The sequence below is a fragment of the Rhinatrema bivittatum genome, chromosome 1, assembly GCF_901001135.1.
Source record: "Rhinatrema bivittatum chromosome 1, aRhiBiv1.1, whole genome shotgun sequence".
Lineage (NCBI taxonomy): Eukaryota > Metazoa > Chordata > Amphibia > Gymnophiona > Rhinatrematidae > Rhinatrema > Rhinatrema bivittatum.
This window is the reverse complement of record NC_042615.1, coordinates 304,865,709-304,886,989: the sequence shown is the minus strand read 5'-3', so window position 1 is coordinate 304,886,989 and position 21,281 is coordinate 304,865,709. Positions and strand designations below refer to the sequence as shown.

The window sequence follows — 21,281 nt, the reverse complement described above, 5'->3', positions numbered from 1 at the left end:
GTGGCATCTGTCTTGCGGTTTTCAGGTGGAACGGAACATGGGTGTTCCCAGTTTCTCTTCAGAAGATCAAGCAGGATTTCATGAATAGGGATAGACATGATCTCCTTAGGAGCATCAAGAAACTGGAGTACCTCCAGCATTTTGTGCCTAGAGTCCTCTTCCGTCTGAAGCTGAAAAGGAATGGTTTCAGACATTTCCTTGATGAAATTAATGAAAGACAGATCTTCTGGTGGAGAGCGTCGTCTTTTATCTGGGGGAGAGGGCTCTGATGGTAGATCATCTGAATCCTGGCACAAATCATCGGTCCAAGAATTGTAGGGCTGATCTACAGCACCTAGAGCGTCTCCAGCAGAGAGAAATGGTGCTAATCCTGAAGGAGCAAGCCAAGGCATCGACTGAGGCACCGAAGGGACCGGTGACATCTATGGGCGAGTCGGTGGTAAAATTCCAGACAGTGGAATGGGTAACTGTTTCCTCATCATCCGATAATGGAATCGGTGTGGAAAGTACTGGACCCATCGGTGCTCTTGGTTCCATCGGAGGCAGGGCACCGATCAACGCATCCAATCTACCCAGTAGCGGTGAGAGTACTACGGGAATTGGATCGGTAACCGGCTCAGGGACCAGTACCAGCGTCGATGGAGGTTGGAAGCCCTGAAGTGCTTTTCAGATGGCCTCTTGGATCATCCGATCCAATTCCTCACGGAAGCCTGGGGCATGGAACCCCGGCACTGGAGTAGGAGGCAGCACTGGCGTAGCCGGAGGGTCCACCGGTGAAGGTGGAATCACAGTTCCCAGCACCACTAAAGGTGGGGAATGCCTCGGTGACCCGGTCACAGAAGAGGATGGGGCCTTTTCTGGACGGGGCTTCTTTGTCGGTGGCTCTGTTGACGTCGATGCCAAGGACACACCTGGATCGACGGACTGAGCCTTCCGATGCTGGTGTCGACACTTTTCACGATGTTCTCCTCGGTCATTTTCTTGAAGAGGAAATTGACACCTTTGGAATCGTTGATGCCAGTCAAACAGCAGTGGTGTCCTGGTGCTGGCGAGAAGTCGATGGCACCGGCTCAGATGACGTCGAAGCTATCGATGGAGTCGGTGTTTTTAACTTAAAGAGGAAGTCCATCTTCTCCAAAAGAGCCTTACGTCTCCTTAGGTGTCATTTGGGCACATTTGGTGCAAGTAAGGACATCGTGGCCGGACCACAAACACATAACACAGACCCCATGCGGGTCAGTGATGGACATTGTTCGAGTACAGTCGGGGCACTGATGAAAACCCGACGCCATGAGTCTGACAAAAATTTAGCCGTGGTGCGGTCGATGGCCGGTAGGCCCCAAAGGGATAACTCGACTGGAATCGACCACAAGGGTAAAACCTTACTTTTCGACCGCGGAGTATGGATATCGATAGGGGGACCCCTATGGGGTAGAATTTTTTGAAAATTTTTGAATGAAGTTCCGTGAGGAAAATTCCTGTCAGGAATCTCCAGCGAGCTCCTTAACCAGTGTGGCTACTGCTGCACGGAAAAAAGCCGCAGTCTTGTTGTCAATGATTAATTTTCATTTCTCTTTCTATTTCTATAAGGAATGGCCTTGCCTAGGGAGAGGGGGACTATTTCGTAGTACCTACAGTTTTACTCACTTCTATAACGAAAAGGGGGGGGGGGGGGGGTTGGTTTGGGTGGGGGGGATGCTGTAGAGGTTTTTTTTATTGGTGATACTGTGCTGGGGTGAGATCAGAGTTCCTCTCACTTCCAGGTGTTGTGATCTGTACTGTTATTGTATAACCCAATAAAAATTGTTTAAACAAAAAAAAAAAAAAAAAGAAGACTGAAGAGGGACTCCTGCTGGATGCAGGGTCAGTGCATTGCTGGGCATGCCCAGTAGGTGCCAGTCAAAGTTCTAGAAACTTTGACAAAAGTGTTCAGTGATTGGGCTTCATCCTGATGTCACCCATATGTGAGGACTACCATCCTGCTTGTGCTGTGAGAACGGGGCACACCTGGACGCATAAGCATGCGCCAGTCTGCAACAAAAATGTGAGTGAAAGTACCCCGCAGCCTATAGCGCCAAAATGGGAAAGCCTGGAAGCAGGGCTTCACCCTTCTGCTGTCTTCCTATCACTGACTTTTTTCCTTTTTTTAAAAAGTTAAAAACTTTTACCTGAGCTTAGCCCTCCCTAACTGAGAGCAGGAATAAGTCCTGGCTAAGAGGGGGGAGAGGGCTAAAGTCCTCAACACTGAGCCCTCTCAGCCTGCGGCTGCTAATTGGAAATTTAGGTCAACATCTACCGGACTAAGGCACTCTGCTGAGAAAGGGACCACACGGTATCACCTCAGCAGGCAAGTGGTGCTACACAGACATCTCCTTTACAACATCTTTTCTTTTTTTTTTTTAAACTCACAGGCAATCCCCCGAAGGAAAATGCATGTCCACTATCTGCTGGAGACAGAGAATACTGGCAGGCTATCGGGGCGGGACTATATAGTCATGATGTCAGCTTTTGCTCTGTCTCCATCTGCTGGCACTGGTTGGGATTGACCTACCCAAACACTAGAGATGCATGTTTCTGGCTTTTACTATTGCTTTATCTACCAGTTTGACCACCTTAAGAACATCAGATACAATTACCCCCAGAGCCCATTTTTCCTTTGTGCTTAGAAGAATTTCACGTCCAATACTGTACCTTTCTCTTGGGATTTTGCATCCTAAATATATTACTCTAAAAATTTTTTTTTAAACATTAAATTTTAGCTGTCAGATCTTAGACCAGGGATGGTGAACTCCAGTTCGAGTGCCACAAACGGGCCAGGTTTTCAGGATATTTACAATGAATATGAATAAGAAAGATTTGAATACAATGGATGCAGTGCATGCAAATCTATCTCATGCATATTCACTGTGGATATTTTGAAAACCTGGCCTTTTTGTGGTACTCGATGACTGGAGTTTGCCAACCCTGCCTTAAAATGTTCCTCGAGCTAAGCTAGATCCCGCCTCATGTTTTCCACTCCTATCTGGCTGTCCACTCTGTTACAGGAATTTGGTATCATTGGCAAAACCTTTCCCCGACAACCCTTCCATTTTATCGCTCACAAAAAAGTTGAAATTAACAGGTCTAAGGGCCAATTCCTGAGGCACACCACTAGTAATAACCCCCTCCTCAGAGAAAACTCCATTTGCCACTATCCTTTGTCAGCTCCCATTCAATCAATTTGACAGAGTCCAAATCTAGCACAGCACTATAGGAGATGGAGGCAAATCAGGGAAAAAGTTGTGCTGCAAGACTAAGAAACTTTCCTGCCTCCTTGTTGCTATAGAAGAATAGAGGGAGTGTGTTGCAGGCTGTTTTTCTTCTTTAAGATGTCTCCCTGCTGCTCTTCTAGAATAGGGTAAGAGTATGCTGCCAGACCCTCCAAGGGAACAAAATCACCAGGGACCACCTAATATTTGATCCATCAATGTAGGAACTCAGACCCCTAACCAAGTTGTTTCCCAAAGGGAAAGGGAGAATCAGTCCCACAGAACCATCACCCAGATCGTCCCAAGTTATTGCCTACACTCCACTGGGAGAAAGGGCCTAAAGCCTTCCTGGGAGCAGCCTACTCCTAAGCTATAGCATCAGTCCTCATATCTGCTCCATAAGAGCTGAAGGCCGTGCCAGGCGCCTATAGGGTGGGTGAAGCTAGCTTTGAGCTTTTGTTTCATCTGTATCCATCTCCTGGTAGAGGGGACATAACCTACTTGTCTGGATTGGTTTGGAATGGACAATAAAGAATAGAAAAATATTTGATTGTACAATTTTTTTTTTAACGTTCCCATTTTATACAGTTACTGGAAAGCTATTAGTGTTTACATTTTATTAAAGGGCTTTGGACATCTCAACATTTATGAATCTGAGCAAATCAATGCACTGCTCTACTCTCCAAATCAAAATGCTATACAAATAATTCAATAAATAAAATTATGAATTGTAAACCCTGAATGTAATCTGCTTTGAAGAGTCTGAAAAGCAGAATATAAATCAAATAAATAAAACTCAGATATGTGTAAAAAAAAAAAAAAAAGTAGTTGATAGCTTTGAATCATCTTGCTTGCATTGTTGATTTAATTGATATGCTGAGGACCTCAGCCTGCCTTGATTTCATGTTTTTATTTATTTAAAATAATTTATATACCGCAAATTAAACAGAATCTGTCCGATCTAAATATTTTACTTTTTATTTTAGTTTTATCACATAAAAAAAATATACAAAATTATAAGAGCAGCTAAAACAAAAAATAAGACAAAATTTAATATGATTGAAACTGATTGCTATATGTAACCCCTGGAACGAGGAGCAGGAATCTGCTTCATAGAAACTTTTTTCAATTGTAATTGTAAATATTCAGTACAGTTTATCTTTAGCTTCATGTGTAACTATATTAAATTGCATACCTTTTCTTGCTCAGAGGTTGCTACTTGGACTTCTCGTGATTTTTCCTGAATGCTTACTGAGCACTTTACAACCTGAGTCCTCAGTTCTTCCACCAGTTGTTTTTGCTCTCTGAGTTTCTCCTGAGACATGCTTAGCTCTTCCTGAGTTTTAATTGACTGAAATATATGATTTAAAACAGATCTAAATCCACCAAAATGTATAATTCTTCACATGCAAGTTACACCAAAACAGAGAAGGCTAAATTGAAATTTTATATTACAATTTCAAGACTTAGTGAAGCGTTTGTTAAAAATTGTACTTGTTAATGTGCAAAGTATAGCAGATGTTTTCAAAGTTTTAACAAGCAGTCCAAGAATCCTGCTCACAAGCTTACAAAATGTGAGCAATCTTGACAGCTCTGAGAGTGACAAGGAACTGCTGTCACTATTAATCCCACACCCAGGGTATCCCCCTGCTGCCACAGGAAAAAAGCTGCTGCAACTGATATTGCAGCCTGGGGAAGCAGCCCCCCCACCCTCCAATGCTGAACCAAAGAAAGGAGCTTCTGCTGCTGTCAAGTACACTCTGAAGCAGACCCTTGCCACCAAAGCAGTCTAAGTCTGCCCCCTGCTGTGGGGCTAAGCTGAAATGCAAGTGCCACTGTGCACCGTGGAAGAGAAGAGGGGCATATGGAATAGGGACCAACAGAAGGAAAAGAGAAGAAATGTTCGAGAAGAGGGAGGCAGAAGCTGAATAAAGGAAGGAGGAGCACATTTAAAAAATATAGAACATGTGAGAAAAAAGCCTGGTGCGCCAGGAGTGGGGAATGCACAGTAGTGCTAGAATCTCATGCTAGCAAAGCTTGAACTATTGCTAGTAAGTTTTTGCTGGAATCCTTAAGTGTTAGCAAGTATAGAAAAATGTCTTGCTGACCAAATTAGTCATTTTTCAGATCTCCTAAGGGATTACTTACTAAATCAACATTTTCCTTTATGCACTTCTCATGTTGGTCCCTTTCAGCTTGAAGAGTTTCCAGTGTCTGCTGCAGGTCATCTCTTTCCTGGGTTAGGGTGCCATGTTGTTCTTGTAACTTCTGTAGTTGCTGTACGACTTCAAGCTTCTCACCTTCTGTTCTTTCTAACACAGACTCCCTTGCTATTAATCTTTCTTGAAGCTCAGCCAGTTCGGAAGCTAACTTCTGCTGTGCCTGCTGAACCTCTTCTTTTTCACAAAGGAGCTGTTCCTGCCTCGCAGTGTTCTGCTGTAGTTCTTTCATTAGTGAGGACACCTAAATAGATAATACCAGCAATGAAAATAAAAATTACAGCAATAATTGAATGGGTTATACTTTTCATAATCCAGTTTTTCACTTAAACATGACAACTTTGGAGGTAGCCCAATGGCTCACAGAGTGCTTTAGGCTACCACAGGAGACCAAAGTTCAGTCCCTCAGTCTTGCTGATGCTTTTTTCGGAGGCAGGAGACCATATTCCCAGTGCTTGGGGGTTAATGAGAGAATCAGTTGTTATGCAAGTGACACCTGCTGGTCAGCCTCAGGATACATACTAGGCTCCTGTTCATATCCCAGGAAAAGTCCAGACACATGGATTTTTCAACCTATCAGCAGATGGAGACAGAAGAAAAGCTTTACTAACACTTAAAGCGCTACTTGCAGTCCCTCAGTATTTTTCTGTCTCTAGCAAATGGTAGAGGTACAAAACCTGCAGTCTGGAGAATTTTTTTTTTTTTTTTTTTAAAGAGTCAGCAGGCCGGTGGGGTGCATCTGAGTGCAGAAGCGGCAATAGTGTGACTAGAAGGGCACTGAGGAGACAGTGTGGGCCATGATTGAGGTGACTATTGAGCATGAGAAGTGCTAATCAGCGCATGGAGCTGAGCGATTGATACTGAGGGCTTCATGCCTCTACGGTCCATGTGCTAACAGCCGGAAGGGTAGCTCTGGAGGTCCCAGCTATAGTGGCAGAGGGGAGAGAGCCTTTGGTGAAGATGCAGATGCTCCAAGCATTGCAAGAAGATATTGCGGGCCTTCCTTGAGACTCTGCAACTGCAGCTATTGTGTGTAGCCTGTGGGGCAGGGGACAGAGGGAAAAGCTATTTTGCAGCGTGTTTATGGTCACTTGCGATGACAGCAGGAGTCACGTGCTAAGGTGCCTTTATATTTGCTGCTACTGCAAGTGGATGTGTGTGTACAGCGGTGCTCTTATAGTTACTCCCTCTGGCAGCAGGGAGATGAGTCCTGTGGCACTATTTCCTTCACTTCCATGGGGAGTGGGAAGAGGAGAGTCCTGTGGTGCCATTTGTAATCATTCTTGAGTGTAAATGGGAGAATGACATGCCGCCATTTTGTTTCTGTTGAGTGTGGAAGGAGGAGTCCTGGGGTACCATCTATACTCATTCCCACAGAGTATGGAGGAAGGAGTTGGAGACTCTGGGCCTTTAGAGTTGCAGTTGCCTAATGGCTTGAGAAGATGGCCACCCATGCTGAGCACAGGAAGCAGTACTAGGCTTACCGGGTCAGCTTTGGGGCAGGTTCCAACAATCATGAGCATTAGGGGAGGCAGCTTAAGGACTCCTGGCAGCACCACAGTTGCAGACAGGCTGCGATAGAAAGCAGTAGTGCCAGTTTTTTGAGACAGGTGGTGTTGTGAAGCACAGCCAAGTGGAAACTGTGGCCGTGCTAGCTTTCTATCCAGCGTGCAGTCAATCGTGGTGAAGAGGACTGCTGGTCTCCCATGGAGGTTTCCTGTGGGAGCAATTCTAGATAGTTCCGAGGTGCCTCGGGATAAGGATCTGTGGAAGTACTTGTGGTGTTAATTGGCTCAGCAGGGTAGGATTGGCAGTGGTGTTGTTCTCTTCCCTTCCAAGGACAGATCTCCATTATGCCATCTCCTTCACACCTAATCCCCCTGGGGCTTTTATTCAGCTTCTGGAAGAAGTGGAACACAGGGGAACAGCTAGGTGCTGAGGCAGCCTGAGTGTCCCCCTCCCGGAGGAGGTCATAAAGAGCATCCGCCCCATACGCCATGACTGCTTCCAGGCGCTCAGCCTGCTGAGCTTCCTCGGGCGGCAAATCCTGGGCATTGAGCAGTTGCTGTAGCCAACAAAGCCCTGCTTGCTACATGAGAGAGCTGCAGACGGCAGCCCGGACCCCAGAGCAGACACCCCAAAAATCCGTTTGAGGTAGACTTCCAACTTACGGTCCTGCAGATCCTTTAGGGCTGTTCCGCCAATAACCGGAATCGTGGTGCGTTTCGTAACCGCCGACTCAGACGCATCCACTTTAAGGACCCTCAGGAGCTCCAGGTACTCTTCAGGTATTTTTATGATTTAATGTAACCGAAACTTAATGGCACCTGTTAGAATGTACTATAGTACGCTTACTCCAAACTTATGTGCCTACATGTAAACCGTTGCGATGGTATATAACTTAGCGATGGTATAAAAAAGACTTTAAAGAAATAAATAGAGGGTAGAGCTTATCCATAGCTCTGCCCACCTTGAGGGAAGACTCCGGCGAATCCCATTCTCTAGTCAACAGTTGCAGTAGCATCGGATGGAAAGGGAAAGTTCGATAAGGTGGGCGCAGACTGGCGAGGAGCGGGTCGCCCTTCCGGGATGATGCAGTAGGAGCAGGAGGGTCCTGTGGGGTACCTATGTCCAGCTCGGCTAGGACATGAGGAATCAGGGGGTCCAACTAGTCCCTTTGAAAGAGACACAGGACCCTTGGGTCATCCCTTTCCACCTGCAAGGGAGAAGAAAAGTCATCCGCATCTGGATCATCCGGAGCGGATAGAGGTGGTACTACCCATATCCTGGGAGGTGGCTGTTGTCCCCCTGCTCCAGGGGGTCTGGGGGCTGACTGGCTCCTAGCAAACCCCCCCGGTTGGGAGATCCCCACGTTATCCTGGGATCCAGAAAGCTGACCACAGCCTGGATCTGACCAACGAATTACTCTGGGAGGTAGAGGCCCCGCAGCAGAGCCCTGCTGGTGGCTCATGCTGGCCAAATATGCACTGTGTAACAATAAAATGAAACCAGTGGAAAAAGGACCAGGGAGAGGGCCCGACGGAGCAAATGCCGGGGGGGGGGGGGGGGGGCTGTTTCCCACGGGCCGAGCTGAAGGAGGCTGCAGCTCTGGGTCCGGGTGAGAGAGAGGTCCGGGTGGAGAGAGGTCCGGTGGAAAATCGAGGTCCGAGTCAGGGCCTGGCTGCGCGGGAGTTGGCAGCAGGGAATCCAAAAATGGCCACCGTTCCCACGCTGGGCGGGAACAGGGCCGACCTTGCTGCGAGACACGCCTGTGTGCGCGAATAAAGCTGCCCAGCCACTCGTGAGGAACCCTCCCCGCCGGGGAGACATCTCACACAAATACCCTCCCTGGAGAGACGCGAACCCGGCTCTCCACAGGCGCAACGAGACGGGCGTGGCATGGCTGTTTGGCAGCCGTCGACTGCAGGCTGACTGGAGCGGGAAGCAGGCATCTACTAGCAGAGCAACGACAAGGCTTAGAAGCCTGAAAAAAACAGAGGAATAATGCTTCTCTGGAAACACTGCCCCGAGGCAAGGACCTCTCAGGGCAGGGCACTATGTCGTTGAGGAGGGGGGGGGGGGGGGGGGGGTGTAAGAGGATGGATCACCAGCATGCACCCCTGAAACCTTGAACTCATTCCAGAAGGAAAATCTGGACCTGAAAGTAATAAAAAGGAACAGCAGTTACCCCCAGAAAGAAAAGAAAAGAACCACTGGCTCCGCTTGTAAGTTGGAGCCTAGAGCTGAGGGAGTGAATCCCTGAGAATTTGCTGAGAGTAAAATTTGTTATAAAGTTCCCTTTTTTTTTTTTTTTTTTTTTTTTAATTAAAGAGATTCATCCAAGAAAAAAGTACTTCAAGAGAAATAAGAAGGAAAAAAGAAAAGTTCCCCTTTAAAAGCTAGATGGAGGATCAAAGGACTGCTACCTTTCACCTGCTGGAATCAGAGAAATACTGGGGGGGACATAGAGGGCGCTCCAGCTTATAAGAGGCCAGCCTTTGAGTTTTGCTCTGACTCCACCTGCTGGAAGGGGGACATAACCCACTGTCTGGACTGATCCGGGTACGTACATCGAACACCTTTATTGTGGAAAACTCTGAATAAGGTGGATAAATCACTAAGGCCTGGAGCTCGCTGACCCTGCGAGCTGAAATGACCACCACCAAAAATATGACCTTCCAGGTCAGGTACTTTAGATCACAAGAGCCTAGTGCTCAAAGGGAGCTTTCATCAGCTGGGCTAAATCCATGTTGAGGTCCCAGGGACACTACGGGAGGCCATAGGAGAGGCTTCAATTGAGGCAGAACTCACACAAATCGTACAACTATAGGCTTTACAATGATTGAATTCCCTTCTACACCATGGGGGTACTTGCCAATCACACTCATGCGAACCCTAACAGAGCTGGTCTTCAGACCAGTCTCTGAAAGGTGTAGAAGATAGTCAAGCAGCTTTTGTATGGAGCAGAAGGGATCTAGGGCCTTTTGCTCACACCACACTGAAAACACCCTCCACTTCAGTGCTTGGGACTTTCTAGTAGAAGGCTTTCTGGAAGCCACCAGGACCTGAGAGACACCTTCTAAGAGATTGAGCGACTATAGGATCTACCTTTCAACATCCAGGCAGAGAAAAACAGGGCCTGGAGGTTGGGATGCTGTAACTGGCCTAGATCCTGGGAGATCAGATCTGGGGAAGTCCTCAGTATGATCAGTTTCCTGATGGACATTTCCCGAAGGAGTGGAAACCAGATCTGTCTTGGTCAGTAAGGGGCTATGAAGATCATAGTCCCTTTGTTCTCACGAAGCTTCAAAGTCTTCGACACCAGTGGAGTCAGAGGATGTGTGTCCAGGAGGTCCTTGCCCTTATGGTGAGTGAAGACAGACACTAGCTTGCTATCTGACCTGTACAAAGAACAGAACTGAGGAACCTTCCTGTTCCAAGGTACAAACAGATCCACCTCCAGGCGTCCCCACAGGCAGAAGATCCAATTCGCCACTCCTTGGTCCAGAGACCATTTGTGGGGTTGGAAGAAATGACTCAGTTTGTCCGCTGTTTTCTCTTTTCTGGCTAGACACATGAACTTGAGCACCATCCCTTGGAAGAGGGCCCATGACCAAATTTGGACTGCTTCCTGACACAGGAGGTATGAGCCTGTGCCTCACTGCTTATCAGTTTGCATCAACACAGTTTTGTTGGACAGACAATCTCTGAGTTATGCCTCAAATGAAGCATACCTGATCGCCTGGAGCTCCAGGAAGTTGATTTGACAGCTGTTCCTGGACAGACCAAAGACCTTGGGTCCTGACCCCATCTACATGAGCTTCCCAACCTATGGTGGATGCATCCTTAGTTAGGAAAATTTAAACCAGATGACTTTGGAATAGTCCTGCCACCAGGACAAGTAGTCCTAGAGGGATGGGGTAACTCGGATGCTGTCCCAATGTCCTTGAGTGGCGTGGCACCATTGGGACTGTAGCATCCACTGGGTTCTTCACAAATGCAAGCATTCCGTGGTAGTGACATACTGTAGTGGTCATGTGGCTCAACAATCTCAACACGTGAGAGGTTGAGACCTGCTGGCTCACTTGAATCTCTGCTGCGATGAACATCAATATAATGGCCCTTGAGCGAGGCAGGAAGGTCTTGGCTTGAGCAGTGTCTAGCAGGGCTCTAATGAAGTCCAATTGCTGTGACAGGCTGAGATGGGACTTGGGGTAGTTTATGAATCCTAGTGACTCCAGCACCTGGGTGGTCGAATGCATAGATTCTTCTGCCATTGCCTGAGAGGTGCTCTTTGACCAGCTAATTGTCAAGGTATGGGAAAACGGACTCCCTGTTTGTACAAGTATGCTGCCACCTTGGCAAGGCATTTTATGAAAAAATGTGGGGCCGACACTAGCCCAAATGGCAACATGCGGTACTGGAAGTGCTGGTTTCCCACCACAAATCGGGGGATACGTCCGGTGACCATGGAAGATTTTGATGTAGTTGTACACGTCCTTTAGATTGAGGGAGCATAACCAGTTCCCTTTTTGCAACAAGGTTATCAAGGTACTCAAGGACACCATCTAACTTTTCTTTCTGGAGAAATTAATTCAAGGCCAAGGATGGGATGAAGTTCTCTTGTTTTCTTTGGAAACAGGAAGTACTGGAAGTAGAATCCCCACCTTCTTTCCCCTGATGGGACGGGCTCAAGCACTCTGACCATTAAGAGGGAGAAGAGCTCCATGAGAATTATTTCCTGATGTACTACCAGTTCCAGATAGGGACTCAGGGGCAATTTGGGTTCTATCCCTGATGATGGATAGAACCCACTGTTCAGAGTTTACAAGGGGCCACTTTAATCCGTAGAATCGTAGCCTCCTCCTGACAGGGGGATCCAACGTTTTGGGTACGTGGATATGGCTATGTTCTCTACGATCCAGACAAAACCCAGTCTCTGGAGTTGGTGGATGCTTGCTGGGGTTTTGAGGCCCTCTGCTGCCTGGGACGGCTGCGAGGGGCTTGTTGTTGCTGATGGTGTTAAGGCAGCGGAGGATAGTTATTTCCTCAGGCAGAAGAAAGGCCTCCTCTGGCCTGGCCTCAAAGACTTCCTAGAGGAGGAGGGCGGTTCCTGTGTGCTGAGGTGAGCTGCTGAAGTGTTGCATAGTGTTCATGCATTCAAGCCACCATATCCTTCATTCTATCTTGAAGAGATTCTCTCCAGTGCACGGCACGCAAGGGAGCCTGTCCTAAACTTCTTGTCGGAGATCAGACGCCCACAGCCAAGCAAGTCTGCAGGCGCCGATTCCAGCTGCAGAGATCCTCTATGCTGTTTCAAAAACATCGTAGATTGCTCGGATCCCATGTTTTCTGCACCAGCGACTTGAGGGCATTCTACTGCTGAGGAAGCTGCTAGGACAACCCTTGCATGTCCCGCATATACTGTCTCATAGAGCTGACAGGCAGTCATGTGGGCAATGAGCTTGGTGCCTTGAAACACCTTCCTCCTAAGAGCATCCATGACCCTCTGATCCTTCTCCAAGAGCAGCGAGGAATGGGTCCGAGTGTGCTTGGTCTTCTTGAAAGCTAATAAGTTTCAAAGATGCAACAAAGCAATTTCTGGTATATTGTTATACAGTACAATAAACCACACCTGTACATTAAGTCAGCCTTCTGTGCGTTTTATGTACTTAATCTCATATCCTATCCAATGTCCCCCCTGCTCAACCCTTCCCGCCCCCCCAACCATTACTACAGAGGTGCTACAGATTTGTAGCCAACACATTTTGGTCTACTGGGTCCGCTTACTCCAATTACAGTATGGAGCCCATATAGTTTGCAACTTGTGTACCCTGTCATGTCTGAGAGCCATTAAATACCCCATCTGGTATTCTTTATCTATGCGGGATAGGATGGCCTGGAGAGTTGGTGTCTCGACCTTCTTCCACCAATAGACTATTTCACATCTCATTGCTACTAATATCTGCATTGTTAGAAGTCTTTCTGATTCCGTCCCGAACCCCACCCCTAGACTAAGCAGAGTTTAGGGTCTTTAGGGACAGTTTCCCCCAGGACAGCTGTCAGAAATTCCAACACAACATGCCATGTTTGTTCAACAATGGTGCACGTCCACCACATGTGAAAAAAAGGATCTTTTCTGTCCACAGCGTCTCCAACATGTCTCAGGGATCTTACTGTTCATTTTATGGAGTCTCTCCGGTGTCATATACCACCTATTTAAAATTTTATTCCCATTTTCCTTAATATTTGCAGACACCGAGCTCCTGCCTGTAGCCATGTGGCATTTATCCCATTCTACCTCAGATAATGTCATGCCAAGATCCATCTCCCACCGCATTTGATACCTCATTTTATCCATACTGTCCCCATTTAACATCATATACAAACGTGATATCGGATGTTTAAAAAGCGTAGCATGTTCACAACATTTCTAAAACAATGATTTCCCCTTAGATAATTCTTCCCCAAGCTAAAGCAATGCGCCAATTTTAAAAGCTGATTTAACAACCACAGACTGGTGTGGTAGCTGACGCTTGTTGAATTTGAGAGCCTTTTGGACAAGATAAACCATGTTCGCTTTTCCTGTTAACAAGAGGAACTGAGAGGGTGTTCCCACATCTTCAACAGTAACTCCACAAGGATCTTGTGCACTGGGACTGCCACGATCTCCTTGGGAGGCTCCACAAACTGGAGAATGTCCAGTATTCTGTGCCAGATACCTTCTTCCGTTTGCAACTAAAAACGGGATAGCCTCTGCCATCTCCCTAACAAATCCTGCAAAGGAGTCGTCTTTTGAAGGCGATTGTTCTGCCTGACATCATCTGAGACGTCTGAAGCATCATAGGGGCCCTCGTCCTCACTTCCCGACGGCAGGGACAGGGTCCTAAGCACTTTGCCAATGGCCAGCGATATGGGTACCAGCTCTGCTGGTTGTGGGGGCTCAGGACCCTGTGCCTCTTTGGTCTCTGGACGAGCTTCCTCCTCTAAGGAGCTGTGAACCAGCATCAGATTGTTTTGGTGGCACCACCGATGCCCTGCTGGGCATTGGTGCCGCCCCGAGAAAAAACACCAGCTGTGTCGGTAAGGCACAGAGGAGCAGGGATTCCAACAGTAGCTCGATGAGGAACTGTGCCGGTTCCGGATTGTTTGTTCTGTGTCACCCAGACTTCGCATTGCATTCACACCAGCCATCTGTACTCGACTAACTCCTCTTCAAAGATCGCCAATGCCAAACTGACTAGGATCCAGGAGGTGTGGCCACTTCTTGTTCAGAACCGAGAGGAGAATCGGTGGTAGGCAATGGAGCCAGCAGAGACTGTTGTGAACCCCGGGCATCACTGGAAGGTTGGCACTCCTTGCCACTGGGATGCTTCAGTGGCATCACAGCCAAAGCTGGTGCATCCCTGTGCCCAGCACTGTGCGGGGATAGATACCAATGCTTCTTCGACTCCCCAAGGTGCTCAGATCAGTCCTCAGTGTCAAGGTCAAAGACCACAAACTAAATGCCTTCGACCTGAAGGAGGCAGATGATAGTCTCTGTCATCCTTCGGCATCGACAGAACCAATGGCTCCACTCATGTTGATGCCTCTGTGTCCATCGATGCAGCTCCACGGCTCCTCAAAACTGATGCCTCAGATGCAGATGATCTGGCCTTCTCAGATATGAAGAGTTGCTTCATATTTTCAAGTCGGATCTTACGCCCCTTAAGGGTCATCTTGGTGCACTTGCTGCAACCATAGATGTCATGTGATGCCCCCAGATAGAAAGCACATTGTTCATGAGGATCAGTTATAGACAATCCTCGAGCACAGAGGGCAAGGCTTAAAACCAGATGTGGACATGTTGGCACAAAATAAGAGGGCTGACAAATCAAAATCGATAACAGCAGCCAACAATGACTGGCGAGCAACATGGCTTCAGGGATGTCAGTAAAATAAAACTTAACAAAATGCCAAAAATACTCGGCTAAGATGGCTAAGGGAATTAGAACCAAGGCACCTTGTGTCAAGGACAGGAACTCGCTGGAAAACAGCTCAAAACCACATAAAAATGCAAAAAAGGGAGAGAGACTCAATTACCCATTACAGGGAGGATCTGAGTTAAAGAGACTGAAGAGACCTGCTGTGGATGCATGGTATAATGGAATGCTGGGCATGCTCAGAGAGGCTCAGTCAAAGTTCTAGAGACTGACATAAGTTTTCTGTACTGGGCTCCATCTGATGTCATCACCTTTGTGTGAGGACTGCCACCTTGCTTGTCCTCCGAGAAAATTGGTCCTTACCTGCTAATTTTTATTTCTGGAATACCACACATCAACCCAGAGCCCTGCCCTCCAGGGAAATACAGCTATATTTTTGTGTGTAGATAATAAGAAATTGCTTTAGTTTTAGGAGTATTCAATCTCCTTTATTAATGGAAGGACTTTAGGTTGGGGGTTGACCTTTTCCTGCTTGTGTGTGAGTGGGGAAGTTGTTTCTGGTTTATTCTCACCATTGCTTGGGTATTGGTCATACCTAGGGAATGCAGGTGGTGCTCTATCTTAAGTAACAGTGTCAGTAAAGCATTTCTTCTCTGTTTACATCTTCTGGGAGGGATGAAAAATCTATGTATCTGGACTGATCGTTAGTATTCCAGGAATGGAAATTAATAGGTAAGAACCAATTTTCCTTTATGGATTGTACCATGGCCTATGGCACCTGGCAGTGGATTGTTGCTTTGATAGTGGAGGGTGGTGGGTCCTAGCCTAAAAATGAGGAAATCTCCCTGTGAATGCCTGCTCATGACACTGTAGTTCCTTATAGGAGATTTCAATTGAGATGGAAGTTTAAAAAGCAGAAAAATAAAACAAAAGTCTTATTTCAATCTATTCATGAACAGACTTTGGCTTACAGAAGTCTGAACTAAAATGCTTTCAGAAACCAAATTATTCCCTCTGATGAGAATTCACATTTGTATGAATGATTCCAAGTTGTAGTTACATCTGCAGCCTGCTGCACTTTTCAGTTGGAGGATACCTTTTCTTGCAGTAATGTTGTTGCTTGAGCTTCCCTTGACTTCTCCTCCATATTCTCAGAATATTTAGCAATCTGTATTCTCAGTTCATTTATCAGCTGATTCTGATGTTTAAGATTCTCTTGGCTCGTCCTCAGGTCATCTTGAATTCTAACAGACTGAAATAATGAGAATATATATTTGTGTACAGTTTCAATATATACTTTGCCTTCATAAACATACAAAAGCTTATTTATAATAATGTCATGGTGCTGAATCACAAAAATGTATATGAATAAAAAACTACCAATACAATAAATGTTCTATGTTACCCTGTTTAACTAAATTAAATATTTATTCATGGATCTGAAATTACAGTATTAACCACTCACTTGTTCAATGTTCTCCCTAATGTCTTCCTGAAGCTGATCTCTTTCAGTTTGAAGAGTCAGCTTTTTCTGTAGCAGTTCATCCTTTTCTTGGGAGGAAATGCTCAGTTCTTCTTGAAGCTCAATGGTCTTCTGTGTAAACTCAAACTTCTGCTCCTCCAGTAACGATATACTGGCCTTTAATTTCTCCTGAACTTCAAGATACTCTGTACGTACAGCTTCTGATCCTGACTGGCTCATCTTTAAGGCCTCTTTTAGTTGTTCTGCTTCCGTTAACAATGCCTTATAAGTTTGGTTAAGTTCTTCTCTCTCATGTAGCCACTTCTCACAGTCTGAGCTGGTCAGGTCCTGCAACACAAAAAGTATTTAATGTATTAAAATGTAACCAGATTACCTGTATGTTCTTATATCTCTTGAACACTTGCACATACTAGTCAGATCTACACAAAACCTCTTCATCCATGGAAAGTAATTTCAAGATCCAAAAAAGCACACAGTATTTATTGGACAAAATGAATAGAAGAATCTTTACCAAATATGTAGGAAAAACAAAACAGAACTTCAACTTTATAACTAAATGCTCTTTGGAACCATAGCTGGCTGACTGTAGTGACTAGAGCTCATGGTAGATAAATGAATGGACTGTACTTAAAGAAGAAATTACTGCTTACCTGAATTTCCTTTCCTCTAAGAAAGGCAGGTCAATCCACACCAGTGGGTTATGCACTCCTACCAGCAGATGGAAACAGACTAACGCAGACTTGCTGACATCACTGACACATAGCACTGTCCCAACATCAGCCTGCCAGTATCTCTAGAAAAGCCAAACTGTGGACAAACTGATTATACTTGAACATAATTATTAACTCATGCTTCCGATCAACTGGGAAACACTGAGCTTAGCAAAAAAGTGCACATCATCTAAGGGGCTGGTTATATCACTTACCAGTCCTTCAAACAAATTAACAGAAACACTCTTCATTGCCTGCATATAAAGGACGAACTAAAAGCAAGTAGGCAGCCCAGGGTTGGTTGTGGATTGGCTTGCCTTTTAGAGGAAAAGAAATTATCAGGTAAGTAGTAATTTCTCCTTCCTTTGCACTCAGGCAGGCCAACCCACATCAATGGGATGTACCAAAGTTACTCCTGAAAAGGGCAGGAGGCTGCTAGCCATCCCATAAACATCACATATGTGAAAACCACATCATTCTCAGCTCTAATATCCAAGTGATAATGCTTGGAGAAAATGTGTAAGGAAGACCATGTCGCTGCATGGCAAATCCACAGGAGACAACCACCGAAGTTCCATCCATGAAAGACTGAGCTCTAGTGGAATGCACCCTGACCTGTCTAGGTAATAGGATATCTGCATCCACATAGGCAGCTGTGATGACTTCTTTCACTCAACGGGCTATAGTAGCCCGTGTCACAATCCTAAGCTGAACCATCCCCGGAGTATTCATAGAAATAGATCATGGCAGGAAAGAGCTTGCAGCTCAGACTTGTTGTGCCAAACAGATTGTTACCAGAAAAACTATTTAAGGTGAACAGCTGCAAAGAGACCACATAATGGATGAAATGTAGGACCCACCAAAAAACGCAAGAACAGATTAAGGTCTCAAAGAGGCACTGATAGCCACAAGGGAGGACAAAGATGTTAACTCCCTTCAAAAATCTGAGCCCATCTGGATGGGAAGACAAGGGTCCACCATTGACCTACCCCCTTCAGAGTGTTTAAGGCTAAGCCTTTAACCAAACACCTTCCTGCAAAAATTACATCCATGGAATTTCACCTTTAAGAGGATGAGAACTTCGCTCCTCACACCAGCTCACAAACACTCTCTAAACCTTAGCATAAGCTAAAGATGTAGAAAGTTTTCTGGCCCAGAGTAAAGTGGAAATCACTGCAGAAGAATAAAGGAAAATTAGTTCTTACCTGTTAATTTTCATTCCTGTAGTACCAAGGATCTCTGACTCCATCTGCTGGAAGGGAGGCATAACCCAGCAGTCTGGACTGATCCTGGTACGTACAGGGAACCACGTTTCAGCAACTGAGTCCTCTCAAGGGACAAATCATAACACAAAACTGACCCAGATCATTGGTCAGTATGGCTCCTAATGCAATGGATCCTTCCTGAGTGGTAGTCTTGAGAGGAGTGTCCACCATAGCCTCTGAAAATTGGCACACTATGGCCTCTGGGGCCAATCCGTAGCCACCAGAAGTACATTTTCGGTCTGACTTGCAATCTTACGAATTACCCTGCCATGGCAGGAAGGTATAACACACCCAGGACTATGGCCAAACCTTAATGAGAGCACTGATGCCCAGCACTCTTGGATCCCTTCTGTGACTGAAGAACCGTGGTACCTTCGTGTTGTTGGAGCTCACCAATAAAATCCAGATACGAGTGACCCCAGTGCATCATTATGAGTTGAAAGGCCTCGTCTGCCAACTCCCACTCTCCTGGATCCAAAACCTGCCTGCTGAGGAAGTCAGCCCGTATGTTGTCCTTCTCGGAAATTTGGGAGACTGATATGTCCTGGAGATGTTGTTCTGCCCACACCATGAGCGCATCTACCTCCAGACATCTGTCGGCTTCTGGTTCCACCTAGAGTGATTTAGGCCACTGTCGTGGCATTGTGTGACATTACTCGTACCGCTCAAGCTTCCAGCCAATCTGTTAATGGCAAGCATACCAGATGAACTGAACATGCTTCTGGTCAATTGATGGTCCACTGCTGCTTCTCAGCATTCCACCTAACTTGCACCACCAACTTTTGACAGTGAGCACCTCAACCCAGAAGTCTCACAACTGTCTTGAAAACTTACTAGTCCAGCATCTCCAAGGAAAACCCCCTTCTGGAGATCTGCTTGTAACCACCACTGCAACTGGACGCTCACCTCAAATGGCAAGTGGAGTCTCACTGTGTACTCCTGCGATTGCGGATTCCACCAGGAGAGCAACACGTGCTGATGAGGCTGAATATGAGCATTCGCCCAGGGAACTACGACCAATATGGCTGCTATCGATCCCAGGACCTGCAGGTAAGACCACGAGAAATACGACGAGTGGGATAATCAAATTTGCAGATGACACAAAATTGTTCAGAGTAGTTAAATCACAAGCAGATTGTGATAAATTGCAGGAAGACCTTGTGAGACTGGAAAATTGGGCATCCAAATGGCAGATGAAATTTAATGTGGATAAGTGCAAGGTGATGCATATAGGGAAAAATAACCCATGCTATAATTACACAATGTTGGGTTCCATATTAGGTGCTACAACCCAAGAACGAGATCTAGGTGTCATAGTGGATAACACATTGAAATCGTCGGTACAGTGTGCTGCGGCAGTCAAAAAAGCAAACAGAATGTTGGGAATTATTAGAAAGGGAATGGTGAATAAAACGGAAAATGTCATAATGCCTCTGTATCGCTCCATGGTGAGACCACACCTTGAATACTGTGTACAATTCTGGTCGCTGCATCTCAAAAAAAGATATAATTGCGATGGAGAAGGTACAGAGAAGGGCTACCAAAATGATAAGGGGAATGGAACAACTCCCCTATGAGGAAAGACTAAAGAGGTTAGGACTTTTCAGCTTGGAGAAAAGACGACTGAGGGGGGATATGATAGAGGTGTTTAAAATCATGAGAGGTCTAGAACAGGTAGATGTGAATCGGTTATTTCCTCTTTCGGATAGTAGAAAGACTAGGGGGCACTCCATGAAGTTAGCATGGGGCACATTTAAAACTAATCGGAGAAAGTTCTTTTTTACTCAATGCACAATTAAACTCTGGAATTTGTTGCCAGAGGATGTGGTTAGTGCAGTTAGTATAGCTGTGTTTGAAAAAGGATTGGATAAGTTCTTGGAGGAGAAGTCCAATACCTGCTATTAAGTTCACCTAGAGAACAGCCACTGCCATTAGCAATGGTTACATGGAATAGACTTAGTTTTTGGGTACTTGCCAGGTTCTTATAGCCTGGATTGGCCACTGTTGGAAACAGGATGCTGGACTTGATGGACCCTTGGTCTGACCCAGTATGGCATTTTCTTATGTTCACCATCGAGCAAATAGTCCATCTCAGGGCCAGAATTTGAGTAACTAGCTTCTGAATGCGAATCTCCGCTAGAAAAACGTTGCCCTGCTCCATATCGAATCACATGTTGATTATGCTAGCATCTGAGACAACTGTAAATTGCTCTTGGCCAAGTTCACCATTAAGCCTAGTTCCTGAAGCAGGGAGATCACCTTGCGAGATGCCAAGTACTGTCTGCACTTTTGGCCCAAATCAATTAGTCGTCCAGAATCAGATGGACCAGAATGCCCTCCTTGTGCAGACACCACTACCACCACCATGACCTTGCAGAAGGTCCTGGGCGCAATAGCCAGCCTGAAGAGCAGAGCCTGAAATTGATGCCCTAGAATGGCAAGGCGTAGGAAACAATGTTCCTGGAGAATGTGAATATTTAGATAGGCCTCTGCCAAGTCGAAAGATGCGAGAAATTCCCCTGTTTGTACTGCCATTATTATGGCACACAGTTTCCATTCTGAAATGAGTCATATGCAAATGTTTGATTCCCCTCAGATCCATGATGGGCCGAAAGGACCCCTCTTCCTTCTTGGGAATGACAAAATAAATGGAATAGTGACAAGTGTTTTCTTGTGATCTGGGAATAGGAATTAAGGTCTTTAAATCCAGCCTCCGTAAGGTAATCTCAACTGCCATTCTTCTGTAGAAAGTTGCATGGAGAGACCATAAATGTATCCAGAGGACTTCAGAGAAATTCTAGAGCACAGCTTTCTCTTACCACAGCCAGGACCCACTGGTCCATCGTAATCTGGGCCCACCTTTGATAAAAGCGAGATAGATGCCAACCTATCTCCTGATCCAGTAGGTGAGCCCCCACACCTTCATTGTGAAGA

General features: G+C 46.0%; 1 protein-coding gene across 1 annotated transcript in view; it reads right to left on the bottom strand.

Moving 5' to 3' along the window:
• The window catches only part of CENPE (centromere protein E), a 691,519-nt gene that overhangs the window by 200,629 nt on the left and 469,609 nt on the right, over nucleotides 1-21,281 (bottom strand). The window contains 4 exon segments of the mRNA XM_029608709.1: nucleotides 4,444-4,599; nucleotides 5,397-5,711; nucleotides 15,986-16,141; nucleotides 16,355-16,699. Of these exon segments, the coding sequence (XP_029464569.1) occupies nucleotides 4,444-4,599; nucleotides 5,397-5,711; nucleotides 15,986-16,141; nucleotides 16,355-16,699 (972 nt within the window).